The sequence below is a fragment of the Girardinichthys multiradiatus genome, chromosome 5, assembly GCF_021462225.1.
Source record: "Girardinichthys multiradiatus isolate DD_20200921_A chromosome 5, DD_fGirMul_XY1, whole genome shotgun sequence".
In the NCBI taxonomy this organism is placed as follows: Eukaryota; Metazoa; Chordata; class Actinopteri; order Cyprinodontiformes; family Goodeidae; genus Girardinichthys; species Girardinichthys multiradiatus.
This window is the reverse complement of record NC_061798.1, coordinates 26,119,616-26,141,487: the sequence shown is the minus strand read 5'-3', so window position 1 is coordinate 26,141,487 and position 21,872 is coordinate 26,119,616. Positions and strand designations below refer to the sequence as shown.

Sequence of the window (21,872 nt, the reverse complement as noted above, 5' to 3'; positions counted from 1 at the left end):
TTTAAATAATATTGACATGGCAAAAAATGGGCTGCACGGTGCCACGGTTGGTAGCACTGTTGCCTTGCAGCAAGAAGGTCTTGGGTTCGACTCCCGGCTGGGGGTCTTTCTGCATGGAGTTTGCATGTTCTCCCCGTGCATGCGTGGGTTCTCACTGGGTACTCTGGCTTCCTCCCACAGTGCAAAAACATGACTGTTAATCAGGTTAATTGGTCTCTCTAAATTGCCCTTAGGTGTGAATGAGTGTGTGCATTGTTGTTTGTTCTGCACTGCCCTGCGTTGCCCTGCAATGGACTGGCGACCTGTCCAGGGTGTACCCCGCCTCTCACCTGTAGACTGCTGGAGATACGCACCAGCTCCCCTGTGACCCACTCTGGAATAAGCGGTATAGAAGATGAATGAATGAATGAATGACATGGCAAAATATAAAGCCACCTCAAAAAACACCTAAAATAGTCATCCCATCTTACATATTAACAAATATTCCAACAAATGGCTCAACATACCAATCTAAGTTGCCATGTGGCCGGTCTCTTGGTTGTTCACTCAGGTCATCTTCCTCTTGTTGTGGCTCATACATGTACTGCTGCACTCCCTCATGTGTCCTGCCTTTAGTATCCATATTTTATTATTTGCTCCCACTCTGTCTCCATATAATTCTGTAATTTACCTCCTGACTATCCTGAGCATAACCAGCAACTTTGCTGCCATGTTGACCTTTGGACTTGTGTTCTCCTCATTGCACTGCCCTCCACCAGTGACCTCAGGCGAGGTATTTCCAGGTCTGTGTCACATTTTTATCCTTTGTTTCCAAAACAAACAACAACAAAAAAACTGTTCAACAAGTGTCAACTTTTTATGCTTGATGTAAGTGACTAGTTCCAATATAATCATTCTTTCTTTAAAGTGTCAGAATTGTAATTCTGAAAAAATACATATACATATTTATTGTATGTATTCATTTTATTCCCTTCTGTAAAGTATGCAATTAGACACCCTGACTGAAAGAATTAAGTGTTCAAATTGTTTGTTGATACATTAGAGACTCATAAAGAAAATAGTATATTTAATTAATGAGGCTGATATAAAATGTTAATACATAAATATGCGTAATTTTTGTAGCTGTTACCAACAGTTAAGGGTATGATTTCCTCACTCTATCTACATTGTTTTACTTTTAAGTAGCAACAAAATTAACTTCTACTGAAAAAAAACAATGACCTACAGTTTGAACGGTATTGTGGATCTGCAAAATAAAATACCATTAATACCATTAATACAGTGCCTTGCGGAAGTACTCGGCCCCCTTGAATTGGTCAACCTCTTGCCACATTTCAGGCTTCAGACATAAAGATATAAAATTCAAATTGTTTGCACCTGCTCTGTGATAGTCTCAGGGTTCTGTTCAAAGCACAGCGAGCATCATGAAGACCAAGGAACACAACAGGCAGGTCTGAGATACTGTTGTGGAGAAGTTTAAAGCCGGATTTGGATACAAAAAGATTTCCCAAGCTTTAAACATCCCAAGGAGCACTGTCGAAGCAATCATATTGACATGGAAGAAGTATCAGACCACTGCAAATCTACCAAGACCCGGCCGTCCCTCTAAACTTTCATCTCGAACTAGGAGAAGACTGATCAGAGATGCAGCCAAGAGGCCCATGATCACTCTGGAGGAACTGCAGAGATCTACAGCTGAGGTGGGAGAGTCTGTCCATAGGACAACAATCAGTCGTATACTGCACAAATCTGGCCTTTATGGAAGAGTGGCAAGAAGAAAGCCATTTCTCAAAGATATCCATAAAAAGTCTTGTTTAAAGTTTGCCACAAGCCACCTGGGAGACACACCAAACATGTGGAAGAAGGTGCTCTGGTCAGATGAAACCAAAATTGAACTGTTTGGCCACAATGAAAAACGATATGTTTGGTGTAAAAGCAACACAGCTCACCACCCTGACCACACCATCCCCACTGTCAAACATGGTGGTGGCAGCATCATGGTTTGGGCCTACTTTTCGTCAGCAGGGACAGGGAAGATGGTCAAAATTGATGGGAAGATGGATGGGGCCAAATACAGGCCCATTCTGGAAGAAAACCTGTTGGAGTCTGCAAGAGACCTGAGAATGGGACGGAGATTTATCTTCCAACAAGACAATGATCCAAAACATAAAGCCAAATCTACACTGGAATGGTACACAAATAAACGTATCCAGGTGTTGGAATGGCCAAGTCAAAGTCCAGACCTGAATCCAATCAAGAATCTGTGGAAAGAGCTGAAGACTGCTGTTCACGAACGCTCTCCATCCAACCTCACTGAGCTCCAGCTGTTTTGCAAGGAAGAATGGGCAATAATTTCAGTCTCTCGATGTGCAAAACTGATAGAGACAAACCCCAAGAGACTTGCAGCTGTAATTGCAGCACAGGGTGGCGCTACAAAGTATTAATGCAAGGGGGCCGAATAATATTGCACGCCTCACTTTTCAGTTTTTTATTTGTTAAAAAGTTTGACACATCCAATAAATTTCATTCCACTTCACGATTGTGTCCCACTTGTTGATTCTTCACAAAAAATTTGAATTTTATATCTTTATGTTTGAAGCCTGAAATGTGGCAAGAGGTTGACCAGTTCAAGGGGGCCGAGTACTTTCACAAGGCACTGTATATAACTACAAACATTTTACATATCTACACATGAACTGTGTCTTGTTTGGAGACTGTTTATAGCACTACGATGATCCTGCATCTACTCTGTCTTATAGGGAGTGAACATTAGTTGGTTTCAAGTGCATTCATCACTCTGGCCTTGTCTGTGCTGGCTTTCTATGCAGTATGAATCCATTTGTCTCCACTGATGGAAAATAATTGCAAAGCAAACAAATCATCTCTGCCACATTGAGCAGGCGTCTACTCCTGGGGAACAGCAGCTAGATATCTGCTGGAAAGCAAGACAGACTGATACAGAGATGAACATGGGAAAAAAAGGAAGCAAAGTAAAAGACAGTGATAGAGGATATTCACATGAAGTGGTGTGGCATCTGCATTATATATGCAGAGTGCTAAAAGGTGTTATGTTAGAGAAACCAATGCAATCAGATTGAAAGTGACTACATAGTATACTGGGGAGGCCAGAGAGAAAGGGAGAGTCTGAGGCCTTGGTGGAAATGTACCAGATGGAACCTCACTTCAGGAACATAAGGAGGAGACATCTGGGAGCATGTTGCCTTGGAACAAAGTTAATTATAGCATGATGCAAAAAATGGCATTTCAGAGAAAACCTACAAATGCAAAATACATATTTATGTTTTTCTGGCTCTTATATTGGAAGCAGGTTTTGTTAATGATGCAGCAAAATGAAAAGAAATAGAAAATGAGATGCTGCTTACACATCAAAAAACAATAAATAACCTTATATTCTAAGACAAACTTAAAAATAAAAAAAGTGGAAATATCTGATTGATTTACACAACAACAACGAGCTAAGCTTTGGCAGTGGAATTCCCTCATGTTTTGAACTCTAAAGGCAGTCTTTCAGATTATAAATCAAGCTTTCATTCTGTGATTTGACTTACTGGCTCATAAGAAGAAAAATTGGAAAATTTTCACCACAGCCAATATTAGCACTGCCCATTTAATTAGAAAAAAAAGTTGTATGAATGGGATGCTGGCTAAGAATCTGAATCATAATCACAGTGTTCAGATCTTAGATGCATTTGGCAGATATTCACAGAACACAATTTAATAACATTATAGTGTTAATTTGGATGTTTCTTTAAGAGACATCCTCAAAGTTATCACAGGGGTAACTAAACTGTTGATAGTAAACACTGTGGTAAACACTAAGACTTACCTAAAATTTTGGAACAACCTTTGCTCAACATCTAAATTCAACAAGGAAAAGGACATCATAAAAGGTGATAAGGTCATGGCACACAACAAACAAGGAAATAAGATTGGATACTATCTCTGTCATGGGACTATATGTCGAGTTTTCAAAAAATTACATTCCACTAAATAGTGAGAATTTAAATCAGAAATTAGATTTTTCTAATAATATATATAATATATATAATAAAAAATATACACTTACAGGTCAAAGGTTTAAGAAACACTTTCCTATTTAATGTTTTTCTTTATGTTTATGACTGTTAACATTGTACATACAGGGGTTGGACAATGAAACTGAAACACCTGGTTTTAGACCACAATAATTTATTAGTATGATGTAGGGCCTCCTTTTGCGGCCAATACAGCATCAATTTGTCTTGGGAATGACATATACAAGTCCTGCACAGTGGTCAGTGGGATTTTAAGCCATTCTTCTTGCAGGATAGTGGCCAGGTCACTACCTGATACTGGTGGAGGAAAACGTTTCCTGACTCGTTCCTCCAAAACACCCCAAAGTGGCTCAATAATATTTAGATCTGGTGACTGTGCAGGCCATGGGAGATGTTCAACTTCACTTTCATGTTCATCAAACCAATCTTTCACCAGTCTTGCTGTGTGTATTGGTGCATTGTCAACCTGATACACGACACCGCCTTCAGGATACAATGTTTGAACCATTGGATGCACATGGTCCTCAAGAATGGTTCGGTAGTCCTTGGCAGTGACGCGCCCATCTAGCATAATTATTGGGCCAAGGGAATGCCATGATATGGCAGCCCAAACCATCACTGATCCACCCCCATGCTTCACTCTGGGCATGCAACAGTCTGGGTGGTACGCTTCTTTGGGGCTTCTCCACACCGTAACTCTCCCGGATGTGGAGAAAACAGTAAAGGTGGACTCATCAGAGAACAATACATGTTTCACATTGTCCACAGCCCAAGATTTGCACTCCTTGCACCATTGAAACCGACGTTTGGCATTGGCATGAGTGACCAAAGGTTTGGCTATAGCAGCCCGGCCGTGTATATTGACCCTGTGGAGCTCCTGACGGACAGTTCTGGTGGAAACAGGAGAGTTGAGGTGCACCTTGAATTCTGCCGTGATTTGGGCAGCCGTGGTTTTATGTTTTTTGGATACAATCCGGGTTAGCACCCGAACATCCCTTTCAGTCAGCTTCCTCTTGAGTCCACAGTTAATCCTGTTGGATGTGGTTCGTCCTTCTTGGTGGTATGCTGACATTACCCTGGATACCGTGGCTCTTGATGCATCACAAAGACTTGCTGTCTTGGTCACAGATGCACCAGCAAGACGTGCACCAACTGTTTGTCCTCTTTTGAACTCTTGTATGTCACCCATAATGTTGTGTGCATTTCAATATTTTGAGCAAAACTGTGCTCTTACCCTGCTAATTGAACCTTCACACTCTGCTCTTACTGGTGCAATGTGCAATCAATGAAGACTGGCTACCAGGCTGGTCCAATTTAGCCATGAAACCTCCCACACTAAAATGACAGGTGTTTTAGTTTCATTGTCCAACCCCTGTAGATTCTTGATGAAGGCATCAAAACTGTGAGTCAACACATATGAAATTAGGTAGCAAAAGAACTTTAAATATGTTTTATAATTTAGATTCTTCAAAGTAGCCACCCTTTGCTGTGATGACTGAAATATTAATCTTCGGCCGTCTCTCAGTGAAACTCAGTGAGACTCTTTGGAAAACCATTTCAGGTGACCAACTCATGAAGCTCGAGGAGAAAATGCCAAGAGAGCAAAGCAGTCATCAAAGCAAAAGGTGGCTACTTTGAAGAATCTAAAATATAAAAATGTTTAGAGTTATTTGATTGAAGTGTTTTATGCGAAGCTGTGTTTGATTTGCTGTGCAAGTGTGCTAATTTGCGCAGCGCAGATGCGATCAGCAAGTTGTGTGTTCATGTTTTCTTCCGGCTGATCCAAAATCAGTCAGGAGTTAGAAGTTGGACTTTTAGAGTTTTTCATTCAAAGCAATGACCACGAGGCTGACCACTCCTAGTAATTATATCAGGGTTATATGGTTTCAGTAAATTTTCACATATATATATATATATATATATATATAAATATATATTTATATATATATATATATATATATATAAGAGAAGCATATGTGTTTATTTCAAGCAAGAGTGATTTATCTGTCAAAATAAGGTCAAAGTTCCCCCACCTTCGGTGAAGCAGTTGATTTAACAGTGACACTTAGCAGGGTTTTGGTTAATAACTATCAATTATTAATGATAATTTACTAATTGTATTTATTAAGGGCTTTGAGCCCATAATCACAACACCAGAGGACATTTCTGATTTCTATTCGTAAATAATGATTTTTGGTTAAGAAATTATTTTTCTGAATTATGATTTTTAATTATAATTTTTGATAAATATTAATTAATTAATAATCATAATCCTTACACCCATTAAGTGGGAAAGTGTATCTACAACGTTTGACCGGTAGTGTATTCATTGAAATCTGATGCAGATTTATACTCCCAATTTTACAAAACATTTGAATAAAATGTTTAAAGTTTTGATACATTTAGTCATCCCTTAACCCTTGACCCTTGTCATCCCTTGACCCTGTTCAGGGCTACCACTGTTTTGGCCTCCAATGGAGGTGGTCCAAATGTTTGTCTCAGTCTTTCTACTTGTCAGTGGATATCATTGTTTATAAAAGTCATCAAGCTGAAGAAGGACACCTTTAAGGCTTAGTTGTCCCTGAGGATACCTTAAGCAGCTAACAGGTATTGACTGACCAGAAAGACTGCAACATATGGAATTGGGGTAATTTGGAGAGGCCATAGAGAAGAACTTTTTGTTGGCCTCAAAGAAGTTCTGGCAAACATATTAATGTCCCAAGCAGAATGACGGGGAACCGCCCCAGGCCACACTTTGTTTAAGAGTAAATTGCAGAGCAGACTGAGCATATGGTTGAGTGTTGGACACATTAAGGATTCCCTCAATCTGCTCCCTTTTTCCACCACTTGTGAAGGCAGATTGTGCAGGCTCAGGGAAAGATGAGTCCATCACTATGGCAAAGGTCATTGAGGATTTTAAACTGAGAAGTTTGGCAAAGTTTGATTGTTCAGCCCACATTTGATTTGAGGATCAAAAGAAGGCTCATGACTCTGTGGCCAAAGGAATCCTATTGAGGGTTTGATGAGTTGTGGGAGTAAACTGCGCTGGGATTGCTTTCAGATGATATCCAGAGTTTGTATCACTAGGAGCTGTGTCCACATTACTGGAAAATGTAGATGTTTTGCCAATAGACCTAAATGACAAACAGCTTTAAAATGAAACAACTTCTTTTATGTCTAAAATACCTGATCAACTGATTGACTCAGCTCTCACCCAGGTTACATGGTGATATACAACTTACAGTGTAATGGCAGTTGGAGAGGAAGATATATTTTTACTGCTTTATTTTGAAATGTGTTGCATTATATTTTAATATTATGGTCCAGGACAGAACAATTCTAAAGAGTCACATGTTACTCTGCAATTCACGTCCATTGAAAACTGTAGTGACTTGGGTAACTAAAGTCAGCAGTTTAGCTGATATTACAGTGAAAACAAGAACCTTGTCCAGCAACAACAGTGTGTAAAGATAAAACTGCCATTCATGCAACACAATGGTAGTTTTATCTTTACAATGTCAACTTATAAATGTTGTCTCTAACTCTGGAAACTACATTTTAGGTCATATACATTACAATATTTATCAGATGATGTGCAGCACACAAGAGGGGAAAGACTTGCTAATGTTTTTCTGATGCTCGATAATCACAAAACAATTCACTGACATCAACAAACTAATAAACAGTGGACAACATAATTATTCGTCTACACAAAAATAAATGCTTTTTTTATTCTTGGACAGATCTCCAATTTTGGTTTTGGGGGGACTTGATTAACGAGCCATTTCGTCCACATCTGCAAAAGAAAGATTGCTGAGGATTCAGTGGTTGCTATGGTTCCTCCACAGGTGCATCATCGCAGCATCTTTTAAACATAAACAGCGTTTTAAAATGTAAAGAAAGATATTTTCTGAGACTTTACTCGACATTAGCCTATCTGGATTTTGGAGCCAACAGAGCAATCCTGATGTGAACTGGGCCGAGGGAAACCACCACCAAGAACAAAACAGAACATTAAAACAGTGACCTTAGTTCTCACCTTAGCTCATAAAACCGGTTAACTAATAGTTTTTTTGCAGCAACAGATAAAATATTAAATCTCATTTTTAGGTCATGGTAGAAGTAAATGTAAGTGCACCCTCCTGGAAGTGACTTGTTCATGTTTTCACAAATTTAACTGTTTTGCTGCTTTTCATTCTTGTCAAATGAAAAACCCACAACATAAATAGACAGAAATAATTATTTAACAAACTGAAAGACAATATATTCAGGACCTTATAAAAATAAACTTACTCTAAATTTCGAAACGATGAGATCTGTCAGTTAACAAGCAGACTTAAGAGCTTTCCACAGTTTTGTTGTGTCTCTTACCCCGAAAGACATATTCGGTATTGCTGATCAGTCACAGCAAACTCGTTCTTTTGTAGTCCAGGTGAGGTGCAAGGATACAGCTGCAGATCATTGTATTCTCTTCCCTATCATTAGTTTGTCTGTTAGACAACGATAAGGGCAATAACTTTATCCTGACAGGACAAAGTACTGTTTAAACAGTTAGTTTTTAAATTCACCTTGTGGTGCTAAAACAGTTTTGTTTTTTTTCTCTCATTTATGTCAACTGGTGTCATCACTTATTCTCTGCCGCCCTCAGGTGGCCAACGTGAGGCAATTTAAGAACCTTTTAGGCTTTTAAAATACAACTTTGAATAAAATAATACGTGGCAGGAAATTTTATTTCTTATTTATAATTATTTATTATCCCCTGGAAGAAGAATCAAAGCAAATCATTTTACTGTTCACACAGTGATGGTACAGAACTGCTTCTATTGAGAGCTCAAAATGTAGTGCAGAAGCTTTATAGTGGTCCATAAGGTTTTAAATGTGCCTGTGTTGCCTTTTAGCTACAATACAAAATATAATGATAAAAACTGAAGAAAATTTTGCATTTAGAATGTGATATTAGAAATATTTCCCAACTTGAATTTTAAAACTGGAATATCTCTGCTGCTCATTTAATATGAAAATAATATCCTTTTGAATGCATGTTTCTACTTATGAAGAATAGAATTTACAAAAGCATAACTGCTGTGTCCATATCCTTCTTATTTTACATTATGTTTTTAAAATTAGTTCAAATCAGCTGCAGAATAATATTGGCTAGTAAGTTTTAGAATGCTGTTTCCAATCCTTTCAAAATGCACACAAAAAGTGTGGGGTGAATGATGACATCAGTGTGACAGCTTCTGCTACATAGATGCTCCTGGAAGCACAGACGAGACTGGATGTGGGTTCATTCATCCTTATGTGTGAGCACATGTGGGTGTTCATTTTTCCAACATCTATCTATACATTTTTCAGCAGCCATGTTGGAGATGAGATGCCCGACTGGGAGAAGTAGTTCCACCACCACGGTTTCTCCTGCCGCTCTATTCCTTCCTCGGTAACATCTGGCTCGCCAAAGCGCTCAAATTGGTTATAGGGGTCAAATCGATCCCAGCTGTCAACTGTGGGAAAGAGGTGGTCATCTATATCTGGCTCCACAGGAATCTGCACATGTGATAATAGAAAAAAATAGAGAGGTCACATGATTAAATAGGTATTTGTTTCATTTTAGTACATACAGGTCCTTCTCAAAATATTAGCATATTGTGATAAAGTTCATTATTTTCCATAATGTCATGATGAAAATTTAACATTCATATATTTTAGATTCATTGCACACTAACTGAAATATTTCAGGTCTTTTATTGTCTTAATACGGATGATTTTGGCATACAGCTCATGAAAACCCAAAATACCTATCTCAAAAAATTAGCATATCATTAAAAGGGTCTCTAAACGAGCTATGAACCTAATCATCTGAATCAATCATCTGAATCCTTTGGCAGAAATGACTGCTTCAATGCGGCGTGGCATGGAGGCAATCAGCCTGTGGCACTGCTGAGGTCTTATGGAGGCCCAGGATGCTTCGATAGCGGCCTTTAGCTCATCCAGAGTGTTGGGTCTTGAGTCTCTCAACGTTCTCTTCACAATATCCCACAGATTCTCTATGGGGTTCAGGTCAGGAGAGTTGGCAGGCCAATTGAGCACAGTGATACCATGGTCAGTAAACCATTTACCAGTGGTTTTGGCACTGTGAGCAGGTGCCAGGTTTTGCTGAAAAATGAAATCCACAATCATCTGTATTAAGACAATAAAAGACCTGAAATATTTCAGTTAGTGTGCAATGAATCTAAAATATATGAATGTTAAATTTTCATCATTACATTATGGAAAATAATGAACTTTATCAAAATATGCTAATATTTTGAGAAGGACCTGTATAAAAGAAAGAAATGTCAAGGTAATAATAATATTCAGCTATTTTGATTTTGCAGTGAAAAGGTATATGGAGTTATATAGAGTAAAAGCAAGCATTTAGCTAAAACTTGGTCAAATAAAATCTTAAAATGCTGAAACATTCTAATTCTTGTGGAATACAAAAAAATATATATTTTTTCTGAAGTCTTTCTGTACATTTTCACTTCATTTTTTTGATGTAACGAACTTTGACTCAAAAATTAATTTTCTTTTTTTATCTTGTTCTCTGTAAGCTAGATTGAAAAGTTTGTAATTTTCCCAAATACGGGCAGCAGCATCGACAATAGATGCGGAGAACATGGTCCACTAGGACTCTATGTCTCCAACATCCCCCGGGATCTGGTCAAAGCTCTCCCGGAGGTGGGAGTTGAATACATCCCTGGCCGAGGGCTCCGCCTGGCGTTTCCAGCAGACCCTCACTATGCGCTTGGGCCTGCCAAGTCTGTCCGGCTTTCTCCTCCTCCAGCGGATCCAACTCACCACCAGGTGATGATCAGTGGACAGTTCAGCCCCTCTCTTCACCCGAGTGTCCAAAACATGCAGCAGAAGGTCTGATGATATGACAACAAAGTCGATCATCGACCTCCTGCCTAGGGTGTCCTGGTGCCAAGTGCACTGACGGACACCCTTATGTTTGAACATGGTGTTCATTATGGACGATCTGTGACTAGCACAGAAGTCCAATAACAAAACACCACTCGAATTCAGATCGGGGAGGCCATTCCTCCCGATCACGCCTCTCCAGGTGTCACTGTCGTTTCCCACGTGGGCGTTGAAGTCCCCCAGCAGAATAATGGAGTCCCCGGGAGGGGCACTATCCAGCACCCCCGACAGGGCCACCAAGAAGGCCGGGTACTCCGCACTACCGCTCGGCCCATAGGCCGACACGACAGTCAGAGGCCTGTCCCCAACCCGAAGGCGCAGGGATATGACCCTCTCATCCACTGGGGTAAACCCCAACACGAGATGGCTGAGCTGGGGGGCAATGAGCAAACCCACACCAGCCCGCCGCCTCTCCCCGTGGGCCACTCCAGAGTAGAAGAGAGTCCAGCCCCTCTCAAGGAGATGGGTTCCAGAGCCCACGCTGTGCGTGGAGGCGAGCCCGACTATTTCTAGTCGATATCTCTCGACCTCCCGCACAAGCTCGGGCTCCTTCCCCACCAGCGAGGTGACATTCCACGTCCCTAGAGCCAGCCTAAGCATCCGGGGATCGGGCCGTTGAGGTCTCCACCTTCGTCCGCCGCTCAATCCTCCCGCAGACCTTACGGCCGCAGCTACGGGCCGTAAGGTCTGCGGTGCCTGTCACGGCGGCAATCCCAGAACCTGGTGGTGGACACCGGCAGTAAGGGATGCTGTCAAGCTGAAGAAGGAGTCCTATCGGCTGTGGTTGGCTTGTGGGACTCCTGAGGCGGCTGACGGGTACCGTGAGGCCAAGTGTGCTGCAGGCCAGGCTTTGGCAGAGGCAAAAACTCGGGCCTGGGAGGAGTTCGGTGAGGCCATGGAGGACTACCGGTTGGCCTTGAAGCGATTCTGGCAAACCGTCCGGCGCCTCAGGAGGGGGAAGCAGTGCTTCGCCAACACTGTTTATAGTGTGGGTGGGAGGCTGCTGACCTCGACTGAGGACATTATCGGGCGGTGGAAGGAGTACTTCGAGGATCTCCTCAATCCTGCCATCACGCATTCCGTGGTGGAAACAGAGGCTGGGGACTCGGGGTTGGACTCTTTCATCACCCAGGCTGAAGTCACTGAGGTGGTTAAAAAGCTCCGCGGTGGCAAGGCTTCGGGGGTGGATGAGATCCGCCCTGAGTACCTCAAATCTCTGGATGTTGTTGGGCTGTCATGGTTGACACGCCTCTTCAACATTGTGTGGCGGTCGGGGACAGTGCCTCTGGACTGGCAGACTGGGTTGTTGGTCCCCCTTTATAAGAAGGGGGACCGGAGGGTGTGTTCCAACTACCGGGGGATCACACTCCTCAGCCTCCCAGGTAAGGCCTACGCCAGGGTATTGGAGAGGAGAGTCCGGCCGATAGTCGAACCTCGGCTTCAGGAGGAGCAGTGTGGTTTTCGTCCCGGCCGTGGAACACTGGACCAGCTCTATACCCTCTACAGGGTGCTCGAGGGTTCATGGGAGTTTTGTGGACCTGGAGAAGGCATTCGACTGTGTCCCTCGTGATGCCCTGTGGGGGGTGCTCCAGGAGTATGGAATCGGGGGCCCTTTATTAGGGGCCATCCGGTCCCTGTACGAGCGGAGCAGGAGTTTAGTCCGCATTGCCGGCACTAAGTCGGACCTGTTCCCGGTGCATGTTGGACTCCGACAGGGCTGCCCTTTGTCACCGGTCCTGTTCATAACTTTTATGGACAGGATTTCTAGACGCAGCCAAGGGCCGGAGGGGGTCTGGTTTGGGGACCAGTGGATTTCGTCTCTTCTTTTTGCAGATGACGTGGTCCTGCTGGCCCCCTCTAGCCAAGACCTACAGCATGCGCTGTGGCGGTTTGCAGCCGAGTGTGAAGCGGCTGGGATGAAGATCAGCTCCTCCAAGTCCGAGGCCATGGTACTCGACTGGAAAAGGGTGGCTTGTCCTCTTCAGGTTGGAGGGGAGTTCCTGCCTCAAGTGGAGGAGTTTAAGTATCTCGTGAGGAGCTCGGCCATCCGGGAGGGGCTCGGAGTAGAGCCGCTGCTCCTCCACATCGAGAGGAGCCAGTTGAGGTGGCTCGGGCATCTATACCGGATGCCTCCTGGACGCCTTCCTCGGGAGGTGTTCCAGGCACGTCCCACCGGGAGGAGGCCCAGGGGACGGCCCTGGACACGCTGGAGGGACTATGTCTCTCGGCTGGCCTGGGAACGCCTTGGGCTCCACCCGGAGGAGCTGGAGGAGGTGTCTGGGGAGAGGGACGTCTGGGCGTCTCTGCTGAGTCTGCTGCCCCCGCGACCCGGTCCCAGATAAACGGAAGACGACGACTACGACGGGCTGTGCCATACTAAATATGCCAAGGATTTCATCAACTTTTAGTGAAATACAAACTAATCAATAGTTTATACCTGCAGCTTATAGGTTTTATATGTGTGGCAACCATACTGGATAATGAACTCCAGCCTGCTAGAGAGCTGCGATTTTCCAGTCAGAAGTTAGAATTACAACTTCTTTGGTTGTGTTCTTGTTGCCTTTTTCACTGAGAACTTGGAAAATATTGACCTCTTGACAATAAATAGAGCGCAGAATTGGTATTACACCCCAAATAATAAGGGTTTGCAAACTTCTGGATGAAACTGTCAGTTTTAAAATATAAAGAATCCAAGGATCAAAACCTTCTCCAAAACAAAGTCAACTCGTCCAGCCTTGATCATGTTGTGGGGCAGAAAAACTCTCTTGCTGATCCTTGAGAAACCTTTGGCGGTAGCTGTCAGGATATGAGTTCCTGGATTCAGCAGCCTCCAGTAATCTCCATCCTCAGCTGGAAGTGAGTTACAGTGAAAAGGAATAAATAAATTTAACTAAATAGTGAAAATCAACAAAAATGTTTTTTTCAGCACAAACAGAAATTAAAATATATATAAACTTTGGATTTGGATTTTTACCTGTAGTGACATCTTTTCTGACCCCCCTGACAGAGACTGTTGCACCTTTTATACCATTTCCATCTGTATCCCTCACAACACCCTTAATTCCTCGGTGGACCTGTCCAGAGAACAAGAGCACAATCAGAACTAATTCACTCACAACCAGGTATGTTTGATCTGGGAGGAGTTAATGTGGCCCCTCCAAAAAAACTAATAACTTTTCCAGCAGACACTTACAGACTCAAGAAAACTGAGCAGAGCTTCTTTATTCCTTTTCCATTCTGGGTAGAGCTCAGCCTCTGAGGGGAATTTGTCACAGCCAAGCTCCACTGTGATCTCCATACAATTAGTGTGTAAGTAATTGAAATCAGACATACCTGCAGATGGATGAAAGGTGTTGTTCAAGTATTGTGTAGAGCAGGAAAAAAAGAGCATATGTGTTGCAACTTTCACGGTATCTCACCACCAGCAAAACTGTACCACAGTGCACCATTGATGATGCCTCTGGTACGATAAAAAGAGGCCCCACACCTGTCCGTGTCATTGTTTGACATGGTGGCATGAGCGTCGGCATAAGTGCGAGCGAGCTGCTTGAAGATCTGAGTGTTGGAAGATTATTGGTAGTGTGAAAGCCGAGAGAGGATGACAATCTGTTTGCTCTGCTGTGTTAATAATGTGCTTATTGATTAATCCCCACCTGTTCATCTGGAGTGGGTGAAAACATCTTCTCCTCATGTGGGTGTCTAGAGAAGTCGAAGGGGTAGGAGACCACCAGTTCCCCTCCATGGAGGCTGGCAGACTGAACAAATGGTAGTGACCTAATCCACTTCATTACTGCATAGGTCTCTGGTGCCACCTGCAGTTCAGAAATTGGAACTACATGATTTAGAACCTAAGTTGGTTGTTCAGGCAGTCAACTGTGAGGAGTTTCCTGTACCTTCCCAAACCAGTAGGTGTCAGGGATCGGGATGTGATCTATGCGGTAGTGCCTGCTGCGACGGTTCCGATAGAACAGGGAGGTGAGATCGGGAAAGTTGCGGTTCAGGTCAAGGTTCTGAGCATTGGCCCGGCCACTTATCCATCCATTCAGCAAGTGACCCTAAAATATTTAAGGTCAAACAGATTGAGGCATTAAATGTGTGAAGTCTTGCATGACGTGAATGATAATTATGGTGATGAGCCAAGATAAGTAGCAACAGTAGTTATGTGAGGAAAATTAAATTAGATTAGTCAGAATTTCAACAAGATGAATGTTAAACTTCTTTGTTAATTCTATTGTTAACATGAAGACAAGACCATGTATCCATTATAACAAAGAGGAAAAGGAAACATGAAGCCATTATTTAAGGCTAAAAGCAAACAGTCATTTTGTCGAAAAAAAAAATAGATTTTTGGATTATTAGCATTGTTACGTTTTTGGGGTTTTTAACCACTGCTAATTTCTTTACATTTTAAAATTTTCTTTATAATTTCCTTTGAAAGTGCCAGATTTTCCTGTAATCATTTAAAGTTGCCTTGATCAACATGTCCCCAGGTTTTCTGAAGGTCTCTTATTTTTTAGCTGCTAGTTTTCCATACTTTTCAGACTATTACCTAATCATTTTCCGTGGAAACTTTATTTTCAAGTCACTTAAATTTGACCTATAAATTGTTCAAATAATTAAAAATGTATCTTAGCTGAAGTAACAAATTGTTTCTACATACAGGCCACTTGGCAAACAACCTATTTAAAATTCTCATGTGGTCCATTGTGAATGGCAGTCTGATGCAGAAACACAGAAACAGCTATATTAATAAAATAAGTTAAAATTACTATTAACCTAAATACCCATTTAAAACAGCATTTTGTGGAAATGAGATGATAACCAGAAAACTGCCAGAAAAGGAACATATCCTGGTATGATCATGTTGATGCCAATTGTTCAGAAGCAGTTCATAAACTCATTCGTTTTGTACTTGTTGAGTACAATCTTCTGGATAACCCTTTATTGACTAAGATGTTTTGCTTACAGACATCTGATGGAGCACTGAATCTTCAGTTTGTGTAACAAAGACTCAACTTCTAATAAACCAAAGCGAGTGAATACTGGGCTACATTAACACTGCAATTATTTCTACCGCTACAATTGCCTGTCCCGAGATATGAGATATGAAGAAACTGGAAAAGTGGAGGAAAAAAATAAGTGTATCATTTAAACATTCCCAGAGCAACAAGTATCTGAAAGTGTGCAGAGAAAAAACTTGGCACCTGACAAAAGGCCCAGAGATGCATCATCCTTCAGTTGATTATCCACCCGTCAATTTGTCAGCCAACGGCTATTTTTAGGAAGCATGTTACTGCCGAAGTTCTTTTTAATGCATGTCAAACTGTTATCTTTATACATAGTGGAAATATTTGTGGAACAGACTAACAGTAACCAAATATATTAAGCTGCAAGTTTGTAATGATTCTATTTAACTTCTTTCAAATGCCTGGAGAAGTGATTCTGATTGACTGGATTTGGTTTTTTGGCTTGAATAATTTACTGTTCAGTGTTGAGTGGCTTAACAGAGAAAGAGGAAAAAAAGAGGTAAATAGTCAGGTATATGTGCTAAAGTGAAAATAAGAATAAAAATGAGGAAAGAATCCATAGAAAAATGTTGAAATATTGAAGGACAATTGATCAAGGCCACTTTAAAAGATTGCAAAAACTTTGGTTCTTTGAAAACAAAAATATAAAGAAATGCTCTGCATGTTACCACATACATGCACGAATATAGGAACAGGCTCCTCTTCTCTATTCCAGATGTTGAGCAGAAAGCAAAACTTTCCCATTTAAAACATATACTTTTAGAATTACTGTCACAAATGCAATGCATGTCAATAGATACATTTCAAGTAGTTTTTCTAAATTTGGTCAGCCCATCGACCAATAAATTCACTGTAAATTGAGATCCAGTTCTGACCAAAACTGACCTAAATACCTTACTACCGAACAGTAACTCTCGTCTGAGCCGACTCTAGTGATACATGCACACACATTGACATGCACATGATCAGTTCACAGAAGACTGTCCATGCAAAGGATCAGGTTTGATGTATGAGCAAATGTGCAGAATGTGTTGGTGCCCATACTAGAGACATGCAATTTTCCCACAGCCAGCTTAAGTGTTCAACCTATTTGAAGACATTTCTGAACTGCCTGAATCTGATTCTGTGATTTTATTTATCCCTATCCTGACATCACTGGTTGATCACTTGAGGCTGGGAGATGGAGGATCCACCCCAGACAAATGGGATAATCAGAATGTCAGATAAATAGGAGGTAGAAGCATGTGCTCTTCACTTATCAAAGCAAAAGCTAGGGACACAGAAGAAAAAAAGGAATGAGAGCGGATAATGGTGGTTTGTCCTTCTTTTTGTTAACAATATTTACTTCCTGGTGGGAGAGCTCCTGGTCATTGCTATCCTCTACCTCTGAGGCGGCCAGCTCATACCCGTCAGGGTTCATAGAGGCCAGAATGTGAATACGTGTGTTGTTAATGATGGACTGAATTCTTTGGTTTCCTAGAATATACTCCGAGCACAGGTACTGGACCAGGTAGACGAGAAGCTGTCGGCCAAGCACCTCATTCCCATGCATGTTGCCCACCAACTTTATCTCTGGCTCAACTACAGAAATTGAACACAATGAAAAACACTTTAAGCTGTTGCAATGCAATGCACCATAAACATAATGCTAAAATATTATTTAAAAAACTGATAAGACTTTAAGAATTTACCAGCACAGTAATAGTGCTGTGAAAAACTGATGTCTTCTGTTTTTGCTTTTTTTGTCACAATCAAAATTCTCATATTATTAAACTAATTTGAATATCAGTCAAAGATGGGTTTCAAATGATGAATCAAGAAAAAACCTAGGGTGTACCCTGCTTCTCACCTGCTGGAGACAGGCACCAGCTCCCACGCGACCCAGTATGGAAGAAGCGTGTATAGGAAATGGATGGGTAGATATTCCAATTTGATTGATAATTATAAACATTTGCATGTGACTAAAAACAGAGGAGTAGTTTTTGACGGTTTTGTATTAAACGTCAGGACAGTATAATGCTTTTCACTCACGCAGCTCATGTTGCCCTGGGTTGTCAGTGAACTCAATAACCAACAGATCTCTGCCTTCGGTGCTTCGTCCGATGCTGTAGACATGAGAGATGTGGGAGCATTTGGCTGCTGTTCTCTTCAGTAAGCTGTACATCTGGGCATTAGAGGCATAGGTGAACTGGATGATGGTGCTCGGTTCTTCAGGAGAGAGACTGGACAATGCCACCTCCTGTCTGGCTGAAGGAGTGAATTATGGAAATATGTAGAAGGAGAGAGGTTTCAAACTTTACCTCAGTATTATGGGTCCAAATAACACAAGACTCTGATCTTTACCTTTCAGCCCTGCTAGTGGGTCAAAGCAGCCCTCCTCATTACCAGCAAAGAAGCGGTCACAATCCAGGAAGTAGGGCCAGGCCATCTCGATGGCCTCTAAGGCGTGAATGCAGCCTTTCCTCAATGCCTCGCATGTGCTGCGGCATGGTTTAACCATCTTGTTATCCCGGCAGGGCGAGGCCAGCACCGAACACCCTACAAGACGGATCTCGGGAGAGCACTCACCATTGAGGAGACCATGGATGACACTCAGGAGGAGATACTCTGCTCCTGACTCAGCTTCATAACGACTCCGGTGACCAAGGATGTTGGGGAATATGGTTCTGTAGAAATTGGGGATAAGAATTCTCTCATGGAAACATTCACATGCATCCTATGCGTCAGTTGTTTGCAGAACCATGTTTAGCAGCATTAGCTTGAAATTGTTGATTTATCTAAGCTTTATCAATTTCTCACATTATTTTTGGAGGAATCTTGTTTTTATAAAGCTTTGTTCCAGTTTAAGTTTCCCAGGCATTTGTCTCTGAACAGCTCTCTCCTGCAGAGCATTTTAGTCAGGTTAAGGTCTGGAATTTGACTAGGCCATTGCATCAAACATCTCTACTTTGGGCTTATATGTTCAAAAGACCCTGTTCCGGAAGTCTTGCAGTATAGTCAGATGCATCTTTGGAAACTTGAGTCATATCCTGGCAACAAGACATATTTCGAACAAAACATATTTCTTTCTTATTATTATAATTGTGCTGGAAACGCTTGGCCTGTGGAGCCTTAGATGTGGCTTTTGTGGTTTTAGCATTTTCCCTGAGCATTGTATAGTCTAACCTGGGGTTGAATTTAGTGGGATCTCCACTCCTAGGAAGATTGCCATGTGTCAAATGTTTTCCACTTGCGAATATATATTCTCAGTGCCAAATGATTGACTTCAAACAGTTCAAACAGAAAATGCATCATAAACCCAAACTGACCAATAAAGTACAATTTAAAGTCACACTCGCTGAGGATCATTTAAGCACATTTCATTCGTAGCATGTGGCTTCCAGTGAAGCTGAAGAACCGTACTTCATTTTCCCCCACAACTCTACTGACAGGCATGACAGTATTCCTGTAATCCCTACCAACAGCTGGTATGAATTTAAACATTAATGTGGTTTCCAACAACACTCAGTGACGTAAAACACAAAGTGTGTGGTAGTTATGACCATGTTCTGCTGTGATTTCTTTGCCTTAGTAAGCACTATGACTCACGTTGAGTACTCCAGATCATTACAGTAGCCCAGGTTCAGTTCTGTGCAGGTAGCTGTTAGAAGATAGTAAAGGTGAAGAAAGCAAGTTTATTACAAAAAAGAAAATCACAATTTTCTGATGGACCAAGAATGTTTTTGGTCTAAGGCTAAACTTACACATAGATCTAATAATAATTTCGTAATTATTTTTTTCATGCAATTAAAGCTCAAATGCAGCAGTACACTGCAGTGCTGCACCGTATGGGGGTTTGTAGCTTTGACAGTATTTTATACATCAAAACAGCAAAAGAAATACACATTTAAAAACCAATGCTCTTTGCTTCAGTTTTTTTTTTTTTTTTACTTTTACAAATAATTTATCAAAACATTTAGCTGGAGTGAATATCTTGAAGGAACTCTTAGTAGTAGTTAGTAGTTGTACCAGTTTGGAGCCACGCAGGACAGCTACAGTTCAGAAGTAGCAGTGATTTAACATCCTTCACATGTAAGAAATGTATAAACTTTGTTCTCCTATATTGTATTTACTCAACTCCATGTTGAAACATACGTGTTTCATCGTGTGCGCTGCGGCTGCTGCTGCATCTTCCTGGAGGGGATCGAGCACAAAAAAAATGACTCGCAAACTCAACGCTAGGGGGCGACGTCTATAAACAAATACCATGAACTAAACAATAAAGCGTCTACTTTATTCTACTTAAATAGTTTCGGAGCAGATCAGAAATTATTTCTGAAGAGAGGCTGAGTTAAAAGCTGGTTACAGTATAGAACTGACAGAATAATCCGTTGTGCTCACTAAAAAAGGACGCATGACTTATATTTCCGCCCCAAAAGAGCTATGACTAAACTTGTCCGCGGCCATTGCTTTATCTCTGTGATCTTACCTAAAAACTCGTCTCCTGGATGACACGGCTGCTGCGGGGCGCTCAGGCAACTCCGCTCCAAGAAAAACAACAGCGCCAAAACTTCCAAATACATGCTGCGCTTCTAGTGAGCAGCTTGTGTGATGTGGCAGTAAGTTTGGTCGAAGCTGCTGCTTTTTTTTCTTCTAAGCTCCTTGATAATTACCACCCACAGCAAAGAGCTCCGTCCTTTGTCTGCTGCGCGGAGAGCATCCCTGACCGGAGCCGGGGAACTGTGGCTCTCTGCTGCGCCGATCATATTTCACTGTGTGTGTGTGTGTGTGTGTGTGTGTGTGTGTGTGTGTGTGTGTGTGTGTGTGTGTGTGTGTGTGTGTGTGTGTGTGTGTGTGTGTGTGTGTGTGTTTTGAGGTGTGAAGACCTCCATGCCAATCTTCCGTTCCTCCAGAGATTCTCTATCAGATTCAAGTCAAGATTCTAGCTCCACTCCAAAATGTTAATATTACTTCCAGTCAGAAGAACCATGTTGTTTTGTTGTCAAAGTGTAAGGGTAAAGATCTGAGCAAGGTTAAAGAAGCATCAAACAGTGATGGCTAAGTAACTTTGAGCATTTTCAAAACTGCGCCTCTTTTCGGGTATCCCTGGTCTACAGTGGTCAATATCATAAGTAGTGAATTAGCAGCAGCATCATGGGTGGACGAGACTCACTGATGAACATAGGGAGTAAAGACTGGCCCGAGTAGTCCAGTGCATTAGTCTAACTAATACTGCATTTCAAACTGTTAAAGAGGTTAATGCAGATTATGACAGGATGGTGTCAGGATGCACAGTGCATCACTGTCTATTGAACATGGGGCCGCATGGCTGCAGACAAGTCATGGTGCAAATGCTGACCCCTGTCCACAGCTTAATGCGTCAACATGGACCATGGAGCTATGGAAGAAGGTGGCCTGGTCTGATGAATCACATCTTCTTTAACATTCAGTGGATTGTCTGATGTGTATGCCTTGTTCCATGGGAAACACATAGCCCCAGCATTGTAGTATGGGAAAAAGGTGGGCTGACAAAGGCAGGGTGATACTTTGGGCATTGTCCTGCCTAGAAACCTCGGGTCTTGCCACTCATGTGGATATTACTTTGAACTCTGACATACCAAAGCATTTTTCAAAACCATGCACACCCGTTCACACAAACATTATTCTGTGTTGGCTGTGGCCTTGTTTAGAAAGACAAATCAACTCAAGAATAGTTTGGGATGTTTTATAGCTGTCAGCCTCCAAAATTCCCAGATTTTAATCCAATCGAGCATCTGTTAGATGAGCTGGAGAATGTGGTCATAATGTTATGCCTTATCAGTGTAAAGTGCCCACTTCAAACAGTAGACAT

General features: G+C 41.8%; 1 protein-coding gene across 3 annotated transcripts; it reads right to left on the bottom strand.

The window, feature by feature from the left end:
• Positions 1 to 8,781: 8,781 nt before the first annotated feature.
• cpz (carboxypeptidase Z) lies at positions 8,782 to 20,768 on the bottom strand. 3 transcript variants are annotated; one of them, XM_047366769.1, is made up of 13 exons: positions 20,511 to 20,768; positions 20,177 to 20,215; positions 19,631 to 19,682; positions 18,386 to 18,708; positions 18,074 to 18,289; positions 17,388 to 17,623; positions 14,909 to 15,070; positions 14,669 to 14,827; positions 14,435 to 14,570; positions 14,209 to 14,348; positions 13,990 to 14,089; positions 13,720 to 13,865; positions 8,782 to 9,599 (listed from the first exon to the last, which is right to left on the bottom strand). In XM_047366769.1, exons 1-13 carry the CDS (start codon positions 20,602 to 20,604, stop codon positions 9,396 to 9,398), a joined length of 2,007 nt encoding a protein of 668 aa, XP_047222725.1. In that variant the 5' UTR covers positions 20,605 to 20,768; the 3' UTR covers positions 8,782 to 9,395. The 3 variants fall into 3 exon arrangements, with proteins under 3 accessions (XP_047222725.1, XP_047222726.1, XP_047222727.1); XM_047366770.1 differs by having other exon boundaries at positions 17,427 to 17,623; XM_047366771.1 differs by having other exon boundaries at positions 20,160 to 20,215; positions 20,511 to 20,530.
• Between the last annotated feature and the right edge of the window lie 1,104 nt (positions 20,769 to 21,872).